This window comes from Peromyscus californicus, unplaced genomic scaffold, assembly GCF_007827085.1.
Source record: "Peromyscus californicus insignis strain IS unplaced genomic scaffold, ASM782708v3 Scaffold_20__1_contigs__length_68692818, whole genome shotgun sequence".
Classification (NCBI taxonomy): Eukaryota; Metazoa; Chordata; class Mammalia; order Rodentia; family Cricetidae; genus Peromyscus; species Peromyscus californicus.
The window spans coordinates 54174402-54184698 of record NW_026294503.1 but is presented as its reverse complement, the minus strand read 5'-3'; the positions used below and the strand labels follow the sequence as shown (position 1 = coordinate 54184698).

The window sequence follows — 10297 nt, the reverse complement described above, 5'->3', positions numbered from 1 at the left end:
AGACTGGCCTCGAACTCACAGAGATCCTCCTGCCCCTGCCTTCTGAATTCCTGAGTGCTGGGATTAAAGGCTTGCCCCACCACCGCCTGATCATACCCAGACTCCTAAAGGGCCTCAGGATAGGAAAAATCCCAGAGAGGGGATGTTTCCTAAGGAGCTCTGTTTCATTTTCCATCTTGGGGGAGCATAGGGGGCTCAAAGAATCCCTCAGACAGGGTTGTGATGAAGACAAGACATCCTCAGCAGGTGGGACCTGGGGCCAAAACCAGCGGGTATAGGGGAGCCAAGAGGGACTAAGATAGCCAGGGCTCCAAGGGTGGGTTAGAAGGGATTGCACTTCAGAGAGAATTCACAACCCTTAACTTGACAGGGGGAGCTTTGGGCACAAGAGCAGAAAGTTCTGCTCCTAGGCTTCTTCCCATGCCCCAGGTCCACTCAGACCCACCCAGAGAAGGGTTTCTCTGGAGAGTAGCCACAAAGTTGTTTTCCCAGCACTCAGAGTGTGGTCTGTAACCAGGTCTTGGGGGGCAAAGTCAGAGTGAATGGATAGAGGACTCCCTTACTTCCCAGGGGAAAGGGCTGCAGCTCCTTGGCCTGGAACTGGGCAGTCCCCTCCGAAACTGTGAAGGTAGCTGTGACCTGGTGGTTGAGACAGTAAATGGTGTTGCCCAGTACTGTGCAGTGGAGTGGGGCAGGGTCAGGCAGGGGCAGGGAGGCAGCCCGGCTCCAGGACCCTGTCACTGTGTTGTAGCGCATCACCGCAGCACCTACACCCCGCAACAAGTCAAAGCGGTATAGGAAGCCCCCGAGTGCTACCATATCACTGGAGCGTCGGTGGCTGGCACTGTAAGGGCACTCATCCCATGAGTCTTTGACTGGGCTGTATCTGAGCAAGCGGTAAAAGAGATGACCCCCTGTGACGTAGATATCTCCTCGGCAGACCACAGCCTCGTGGGCCACAGGGAAGGTGCCCTCAGGGAGGGATGCTCTCAAGGTCCAGGTATCTGTGCGTGGGTCATAGCGCTCCATGCTGTATAGGCACTCACCACCAATGGCATAAAGCATCCCGTCCAGAGCCACCAACTTGAGCTGGGCCCGTGCTTGCTGCATGGGCCGAACCTGGCTCCAAATGTTGGTCAGAGGGTTGTAGCAGAACACCTTGTTAGAGCAGACAGCCTTAGTACCAGAACCTCTGATGCCACCTGCCAGAAACAGATAGTTATGCATCGTGCAGAGACCACATCCCCGGAGTGGGACCTCCTCTGGTACTTGAGTCAGGGGCCGCCACACATTCTCTTGTGGGTTGAACACATGGAGGTATGTGTGAAGATGCAAATGCTCAGGCCCGGTTGCAGGAGCCTCCTCACCATGAGGGCCCCTTGTGAGCCCTGAGCGGCTCACCTGGTAAAGGCTGGGCAGCACAAGGACCCCCAGCACTGTCTGGCCCTGGCAGGTCCGCAGGTTCAGGATGCGTTCCCTGTCAGCTCCACTCAGCTGTCGGTAGAGGTGTGGGTCTCCCAGAACATGCAGCAAGTTGTTGCTCATCAAGATGTAGGTCTCCTGGGCTAAACCCAACTCTCCATGCTGCTGGGCAAAAGCCAAAACCTCCAAGCAGCTGCCTAGGTCTAGCTTTGGGGGCCACAGCGCCATCGTTGTGGGAGGCTGTGAAGCCTGTGAGCAGGACTTCTGATGCCCGTCCACCACTCCCCAACTACCAGGCTTCTGCAGAAAAATCATAAGCTTTTGTGTCTCTTTCTGCTTCTCTGTGAGGACTGCCCTGCCGCCTGCAGGTCTGGCTCCCTCCTTTAGCACCTGCCCCTGGGGCTGCTGGGGTACTTCGAGAGTGAGTATCTGTTCAGAGCTCTGAGCTATGCTACGTTTCCTCCGTTGCCGAGGCTGAGGGATGGGCTGAGCATCCTGCTTCATAGTAGATGGTCCAGGAGCAGGCCGTGCCAGCCCAGGGAACTGTGAGACAGCCACAGGCTTTGCAGCTGGGGGCAGAGAGTCTAGACTTTTCTCCTTGGTTCCGTCTCCTCTAGGGTCTGGAGTGGAAGACACGTTAGTCTCCATGCTCACTGGTTGTGTTTCACATCTACCCTCAGCTAGGCCCTCTGAACCTACTGGTGTGACTAAGACCGACGGTGGTCTATGTTTGTCCTGGAGGCTGGAGATGGCCCCTTCAGAGGGGGGACCTGGCTGTCCATCTTTCAAGTATGTGGATGTGCTGGGCCCAGCAGGACTCTGAGGATCTGCCCTTGGGGCACTACTATCTGCCTTTTCTTGCCTAGGGAAGGGGTGACTTCTAAGAACCATGGTAATAAGGTTTCCCCAGCTGGCTGAGACTCGCCCTTCCAGGGAACTCTTGGACAGGCCCACACTAGACCCACTAGACATAGGCCTCGGCCCACTGTCCACTGCAGGAGCTTGGGCAGAGGCTGGAGTTGAGGGTGATGCTGGGGATGGGGTTGGTGTTGAGATTGGGGTTAAGGCTGTCGCTGCAGTTGGGGATGGGGTAGGGAGTGATGTTAGAGATGGGGTTGGTGTTGAGACTGGGGTTAAGGCTGTCGCTTCAGTTGGGGATGGGGTAGGGAGTGATGTTAGAGATGGGGTTGGTGTTGAGATTGGGGTTAAGGCTGTAACTGGGGCTGGGGTTAAGGATGGGGCTGGGGTTGGGGGTGATGTTAAGGATGGTACTTGGGTTGCTTCTGGGGCTGAAGCTGAGGCTCCTGCTGAGGCTAAAGTTTGGGTTGGAAGGGAGGCTAGCCCTGCTTTGCGATTTTCACCACCTGAAGGACCCTGGCTAACTTCCAGGGGCAAATTGTTTAAAGGAGCAAGGGGAGAAGCTGCATGGAGAAACCCAGGGCTGGAATGCACCGCCGTGGCAGAAGATGGAACCAGCTCGGTTTCTCGGGTCAGAGGAGAGGCTGGAAGGCTGTGGGAGGGGGTGCAGTTGAGGCCACCAGTGGACTTGGTCACATCCGTGATACGCACAAGCCTCTGGGCAGCAGCTGGACTGCCAGCTCTCTGCTCGCCTTGACCGGACCCTCTCCCTTTGCCAAGGAGGTGGCCCTCTCTTAGTTTCTCCATCTTGCTCTGGTCAGCGATTCGGTCCACTTCAGAAGCCTCAGGGTGCAGCTCTTCTGGCAAGGCACCTTGGGAGGGGCTGAAGTTGCTGGTGACAGCAGCTGCCCCACTCTCCCGGGGCCAGGCTTCCTCACCAGCCAGGCTCCCCTGAGTCTCCCTAGGGGTAGGGGACCCAGGCTCTCTGCTCTCACCATCCTTAGCCCCTGAGCCTGCCGTGCTGGTGGGAGAGAGCGGAAGGCTGCTCCTCCCACACACGTCCTTGGAGTCCACCCGAGGTCGACCATCCATAACATCCGCTAGGCCTGTTTCCTCAGGACCCTTGAGCCCCCTGTCTGAGTGGAGCGATGAGGGACCTGCAAGGGAACTGCTGGTGCAGATGTCCTGGCTGGCCGCGGCTGCCATATCCACAGCATCCCACACACTCACCACAGTGCCCAGGCGAAGAGGGTCCAGCTTTAGAGGACGGCAGGGTCTGTCTCCTGAGCTGGCACCGGGCCGTCGACGCCGCCTACGCAAGCTGCCTAGGCTTCTCCCTGGCGGGCCGGGAGGCCCAACGGGCAGGTGCCAAGGGCTGGTGTCCGGTTGCTCTGTATGGACCGGGCCCTGCTGAGCTGCCCCTCTACCACAGGTGCCAATGGCCTCTACCTGCATCTCTGTTTTGCTATCAGGACTTCGAGGGGTAAAGCGGATCATGATGGGGACAGGAATATCCCTTGCTTCATGGTGACCCTGAAAGGAAGTTCCTGGCCCGGGTGGCTCCCTTCTTTTCTTTCCCAGGGCGGCTGGGGTGGTCCCTCTGCTGGCCACCTCTCCAGGTGTCTTGAGTGAAAGCCAGGCATCTGAGGCCATACTTCTGCCTCTTGACGGCTCCGGGTCCTGGGCCCTCGCTGTAGCTGGTCTTCTCTGGCCATCTCCAGGAGCCTCTGCTTCCTCCTGTCCTTTGCTCTGCCCCTCAGTGGCATCACTGTCCTTGGACTTGGGGTGCAGGGCCAACCTGACTCCTCCTGCCTGAGCGGGCTGCACACCCAGAGCTGTGGATGCTGAGCTTTGTGCCTCCTGGTCCTGCCTGGAGCCAAACCACTGCAGAGCCAGTGCCATGGCGGCTACCACAGCTAGTGCCAGCAAGGTGAGGACGGCCCCATCCCAGTCATCATCTCCATCCTCATCCCAGCCCCAGAGGGGCCCACCAGCGTCTACAGCGCCCTGGAGCATGGTGCAGATTGCAGACCTGCTGTGAGCAGCCCGTTCTGGCTGGCAGCTCTGTATGCCCCACACCCAGCTTGGGCTGCTGGCTGTGCAGATGGCACTGCACGCAGCTCCCCTGGGACAGCCCTGTTAAGGTGGACTGATGCTCTAGGCCCCTGAGGGACACCTGCTGGCATTCCGGTGTGCAGGCTTGCCAGCAAACCCAGCTAGACACATCAAGAGAGCCTGTGGTCTACCGCAGCCTGCCCTGGTTGTGAACCCCAATCCCAGCCCCTTCCCCCTCCTTCTTTGCTCAGGATCCTAGGGACAAATGAAAGTGTCCCTGGACACACTGCCAGCATTCCACTCCACTGTCTTCTGCCTTAAAGACCCTCATATCCCCAAATCACCCTACACCCTAGAGGCTACACAAGAGCTCTGACAAGGAAGGGTTACCACACGGGGAGATGTTATCTCGGGCCTTAGCAACATGATGCAGCCCTGATGAAATTACCAGAAACCGGAGAGGCCAATTCCACCATGGCCACCAGGGAAGGGTGTGGGGGTGGTTATTTTGGTGGGCTCTCAGACTGAACATGGAGACCCCGGGACATGGGGGTCATGTGAGTTAGCATCTGAGTGTGGGACAAGTGAAGGTCTCGTCCTCCCTCCTCCAAACATTGCTCCAAGATAAAGTAGTTTTCAAGTCAAGAGGGAAAAAAATGAAAGTGAGAAAGAATGAAGAAAACCTAACCGTTCAGTCTCCCTCTGGGGCCAGTCTTTCCACCCCAACGTAAATGTGGGTGGGGCCTCCTTTCACTCTCTTAGCCTGCTCATGTACCGCCCCAGCATGCCTCAGAAAAGCGCAGGGCATAGCCTCTCCTCCAGTCACTCCATCAACCTGTGCCCAGAGCCTTCAGAAACCCTCTCTGGCCCAGGTGCCCTACCAGTCCAGTTCCCACGTATCCTCTCCTAAACCTTTCCTATCTGAACCAAATCACTCTCCATCCCACCTCCTCACCCAGTTTGGTTCTCACGGAATGGCATGTGGATACCAGGGAAGGGCCTTCCCTATCTGCTCATCACTGAGATCCATATCAGGAGTGAGTCTTCAGACATTTATTTACCAGGGAGGACCCAGACACACCGAAAAAGAGATTGGAGTCCCCAGAATAAAGGTAGCTCTCCCAACAAGAAGTGGACCTTTTCTTCCTCTGGAACACAATGGACCCAAGGACTCCTTGACTTAGGCATCAAGGAGGTGGCAAGAGTGTCCCTGGCACCTAGCCTGGGCTCTGCTGAGCCTCAAGTATCTCATCTGGCCTGGTCCCATCCCGGCTTCCCACAGAACTATTAAGTGACAGAGAGAGGATGGGGTGAGCCCTGCACCTTAAGGTGGACTTCAACCAGCGGAGGACCTTCTTGCCTTTGTTCTCTGTCCCGCTCTCAGGCTCCCCAGTTAAGTTTGTAGACCCTGGACCTTCAATAGATGTAGTTGGCGCTTTCTCTGTACCTCTTTATGGGCTCATCAGTACCTTGCCAGCTCCACACAGCTTCTGAAGATCCAGGGGAGTTCAAGAGCCAGGAAGGTCACAGAGGGGAGAGGGGATGCAAAAATCAACACAAACAAACCCACAAAGAATGAGGGTCATGTGGGGGGCTCGGGAGGGAGAGGCAGGGGGATCTCTTGTGAGTTTTTGGCCAGTCTGGTCTACATAGTGAGCTCCAGGACAGCCAGACTATATAGGAAGTCTGTCTCCAAAAAAAAAAAAAAAAGGCAGTAAATGGAAAGAAATAATCAAGATCTATCACAACAAAAATTAGTGAAATAGAAATGTAAATCATAAGCTGGAGAGATGGCTCGGCAACATATGTGAATCAATTAATAATACAAACATAGATGGCCTCAAAGACAGAAGTCACAAGGTCATCTCAATAGATGCAGAAAAGGCTTTTGGCAAAATCCAATATCCTTTTTTGATAAAATCCCCAAAGAAACTAGGAACAGATGGGATATATTTTAACACAATAAAGACTATATATGACAAACATATACTAAATAAACAGCCAACATCATACTAAAAAGAAAAAACATGAAAGCATTTCCACTAAAATGCTTTCTACAAAAAAGCATTTCTACAAAAAGAAAGCATTTCTACAAAAGACAGAATGATTACTTTCTTCACTTTTTTTTTTGGTTTTTTGAGACAGGGTTTCTCTGTGTAGCTTTGCGCCTTTCCTGGAACTCACTTGGTAGCCCAGGCTGGCCTCGAACTCACAGAGATCCACCTGGCTCTGCCTCCCGAGTGCTGGGATTAAAGGCGTGCGCCACCACTGCCCGGCTACTTTCTTCACTTTTATTCAGCATATTTCTTACAGTCTTAGCTATAGCAATAAAACAAAAGAAGGAATAAAATGGACACAAATAGGAAAAGATAAACTACCCTCATTTGCAGATTCTATACATAAGGGACTCTAGAGACTCATTGTGTAGACTAGGCTGGCCTTGAACTCACAGAGATCCAACCTGTCTTTGCATCCTGAGCACAGGGATATCAGGTGTGTGCCACCACATGTAGCCTGGTATCTAATTTTGTTGGCTATTATTTTTGCCTTTACCAAGCTCCCTGAAGTGTCATCAATAGATATTTATCACTTTGCCTGTTTTGTTAGTACCTTTTTGTTGCATTTTATTTTGTTTTTATTGAGGCATGATCTTACTATGTATCCCAGGCTGGCCTTGAACTTGAGGATCCTCTTGCCCAAGTTAGAAATACAGACTTACTCCACTGTTTTTCTTTTTCTTTTTTTCTGCTGTGGTTTGGTTTGGTTTTTGTTTTTTCCCTACTTGTAAAATGAATTCTAAATGTCATTAAACATTAAAATTTTTACTAACAGTTCTCTTAGGGCTACAAATTTTTCTCTGAATACAACTTCAGCAGTATCCTATACAGTTTTCCTCAAGTATTTTATATTATTTGTAACTCAAGGTTTGAGTTTCCTTTTAATCCCAAAGTGGTTTTTGTTTTGTTTTTGTTTTTCGAGACAGGGTTTCTCTGTGTAGTTTTTGAGCCTGTCTGGATCTCGCTCTGTAGACCAGGCTGGCCTCGAACTCCCAGAGATCGGCCTGGCTCTGCCTCCCAAGTGCTGGAATTAAAGGCGTGCGCCACCACGGCCCGACTTTAATCCCGAAGTTTTAAATTTTGTTTTCTTTTTTTTTTTTTTTTTTTTTTTTTTTTTTTTTTTTTTTTTTTTTCGAGACAGGGTTTCTCTGTGTAGCTTTGCGCCTTTCCTGGAACTCACTTGGTAGCCCAGGCTGGCCTCGAACTCACAGAGATCCGCCGGCCTCTGCCTCCCGAGTGCTGGGATTAAAGGCGTGCGCCACCACCGCCCGGCAAATTTTGTTTTCTTAAAAAAATTGTTCATTGAGAATTTGTATTGGAGTGTGATACAATCATGCCTTGTTGTCTCTCCATTCAACTTGTATTATTTTCTGGACAAAAACAGTAGTTTTTGCAAATATTTCGTGGGCTTACATAGATACATAATTAAACTGAGCTTTCTGTAGTATTCCTTTATTCTTAAGTTTGTTTTTTCGTCTGCAGATCTGTCTAACTCTGGAATGGGTGCACTGGCCTGTGGCCCAGCACACAGTCCCCGCAGGGGCAGGCGATCAGATCAGATGGTAGGGCTGAAGGCACCGGAGGGTGGGGCCAGGCACTTACTCTGGTTGCCAGGAAGCAAGACGGGACATAATGGGGTCTGAGAGTTTGATGAAACGGTTGTCAAGCTGCTCTGCTATGCTTTCTCAAGAGGGTAACCACCACCGCAGGTCAGTGCATCTCCCGGCCTTTCCTCGGGGCACCCTGTGCCCCTGCAAGGCCCCTTCCCAGGACATCCTTTCCCAACACCTCTAAAACCCCTCTCCCACCCAGAAACTCCAGGCCATTCTCTTTCCAATGTCTGGGTCCAAACTTGGCCTGTACTTAAAACACTAGCACTGAAGTCCCTGGGACAGGAGGCCAAGAGATGGCTTTGAAGCTTGATCCTGCCCCCAGTGCACCCGCCTCCCAGCCTAGGAAACTACTGTTTGTTTTCCGGGTGCCCTGGGATACATGTTAGGCCTTGCCCTCGGTCGTGCTGGTTCTGAGTGGAGCTGGGGCAGCCTCTCTCCTACGAGTTCTGTCCACAGGTGCTGCAAGCCATAAGCGCCCCCGCCTGCGCCATGGGCTCAGAAGTCTGGGTCGGCACTTGGCGGCCACATCGGCCCCGCGGCCCCATCGCGGCGCTCTACAGAGGCCCGGGGCCCAAATACAAGCTGCCACCGAACACCGGTAGCCAGGGCGGATACTGGGGAGGAAGTAGGGAAGGTGGGACTGTGGGCGGTCTACACTGGTGTCTGGAATCCAGGAACCGGAGGACTGTGCCCGGAGCAAAAAGGGAGGCCAAAAGATAGGAGGTTTTGTGCTGGGGACTGCCTGGGTGACAAGGGCGAGGGAAAGGAGCTGGCGGCCGCTGTGCACCGCGAAGGTGACGCGGGGATGCTCCCGCAGGTTACAAACTGCATGACCCGTCTCGGCCGCGCGCCCCCGCCTTCACCTTCGGCTCGCGCCTGCCCTTGCAGCACACAACCTGCGGGCCGGGGCCGAGCCATCTGGTGCCCGCCCGCATGACCGTGCGCGGCACCGACGGCGCCCCAGCATTCTCCATCTATGGTCGCCTACGCCACACAGCGCCCTTCCTCACTCCGGGACCGGGTCAGCACCCTGGGGCACGGGTCTCCCCGTGGTGGAACTGCCTCCGAGGAAGCCCACTGGGGAACTCCCCACCCAAACCCAGAATCCCGGGAACCTCCTCCCCATACCCAGAAACCCGAACCTCACTGTGGCTCCAATTTCTCCCTAGTGCCAAGATCCCAGGCTAGGCTCCCCATACCTCACCCCACCCCACCCCACCCCAGTTCTGGCCCACACTCTTGGTCCATCCCCTAGGCAGGTACTTCCCAGAACGCTCGGGAAACGCGACGTACCCCAGCGCTCCCCGGCATACCATCGCTCCCCGAAACTGGGGCATTCTCACGAAGCAACAAACCCCAGGTGAGGCCGGAGGGCTGGATCCAGCACTAGGGACCCTCCCACACCCCAACCGGCAGTCTGCCGTAAAGGCAAGGAGATTGGTCCAACATAACCTCTTGCTGGCTCCTCCTTAGGCCCTGGGTCCTACACTGTGCCTTCGCTCTTGGGCCCACGTGTCATAGGCAAAGTCTCAGCCCCAACTTACTCCATCTACGGCCGCAGCTCTGTGGGCAGCTGCTTCGAGGACCTCAGCAAGGTGGGGAAAGGGCTGCCAGCCGAACGTCTCTAGTAATCAAGAGGGTCAGTGGCGATGGGGGTGGTGAAGGACGCCTGGCACTCCACCACTCAGGAAACTGAGGCAGGAGGATTGTGAGTTCAAAGCCAGCCTGGGGTACACAGTGAGATTCTAGCTTGGGGCAGGGGAGAAGCTCACAAGGAATGAAGGCTGGACCCACCACCCTCCTCCTGTCCTCCTAGACCCCAGGCCCGTGTGCCTACCACGTTGTGAACCCCGGGGTCTACAAGAACCGAGCCCCGCAGTTCACGATGCTGCCGCGGACTTCAGTACCCCAAGAAAGCACTCAGAGGCCAGGACCCGCAAGCTACAGCGTGGACGAGGTGGTCTGGAGTCCAGGGTCAAGGGGCAGGGGATGAGGGTCTGAGGGCTAAGACAGGGTCCCCGGGGGACAGGCATTCCTGTGTGAAGCCAAACGGCTGGCTTGGTAAGGTCAGCGGCGTCTCCTGGGCCCGCAGCACCGGAAGCCTCGTGGCTGGAGCTTCGGAATCAGGCACTCAGACTATCTGGCCCCCATGATACCCCGCGTGAACGACTGATGCCAGCAGGCGCGCACAGGCCCTCGGTTGTTTGCTTAAAGCTTTTCAAGCCAGCGCTGTGTGTGCTTCTCTCTCTTCGCGGTCGGGCAAGGGGTGAGGGGATGGGGGAGGACGAGGTG

The 10297-nt window shown here is 54.7% G+C and overlaps 2 protein-coding genes across 2 annotated transcripts; one reads left to right on the top strand and one right to left on the bottom strand.

The window, feature by feature from the left end:
• Positions 1-495: 495 nt before the first annotated feature.
• On the bottom strand, positions 496-4296 carry Klhdc7b (kelch domain containing 7B). Its single transcript, XM_052747498.1, has one exon. The coding sequence runs from the start codon at positions 4294-4296 to the stop codon at positions 496-498; it is 3801 nt and encodes a 1266-aa protein (XP_052603458.1).
• A 3859-nt stretch (positions 4297-8155) lies between these two features.
• On the top strand, positions 8156-10233 carry Odf3b (outer dense fiber of sperm tails 3B). The gene is made up of 6 exons (XM_052748656.1): positions 8156-8603; positions 8823-9026; positions 9261-9365; positions 9479-9600; positions 9822-9962; positions 10098-10233. The coding sequence occupies exons 1-6, from the start codon at positions 8495-8497 to the stop codon at positions 10176-10178; spliced, it is 762 nt and encodes a 253-aa protein (XP_052604616.1). The 5' UTR covers positions 8156-8494; the 3' UTR covers positions 10179-10233.
• The last annotated feature ends 64 nt before the right edge of the window (positions 10234-10297 follow it).

Excerpts from the sequence above, each read along its gene's own strand:
- Klhdc7b (XM_052747498.1), bottom strand. The coding sequence starts at position 4,296 with ATGCTCCAGGGCGCTGTAGACGCTGGTGGGCCCCTCTGGGGCTGGGAT.
- Odf3b (XM_052748656.1), top strand. The coding sequence starts at position 8,495 with ATGGGCTCAGAAGTCTGGGTCGGCACTTGGCGGCCACATCGGCCCCGC. Across the intron at positions 9,027-9,260 it reads CTTCCTCACTCCGGGACCGG|GCAGGTACTTCCCAGAACGC; the intron begins GTCAGCACCCTG and ends TCCATCCCCTAG. Across the intron at positions 9,963-10,097 it reads CAAGCTACAGCGTGGACGAG|CACCGGAAGCCTCGTGGCTG; the intron begins GTGGTCTGGAGT and ends CTGGGCCCGCAG.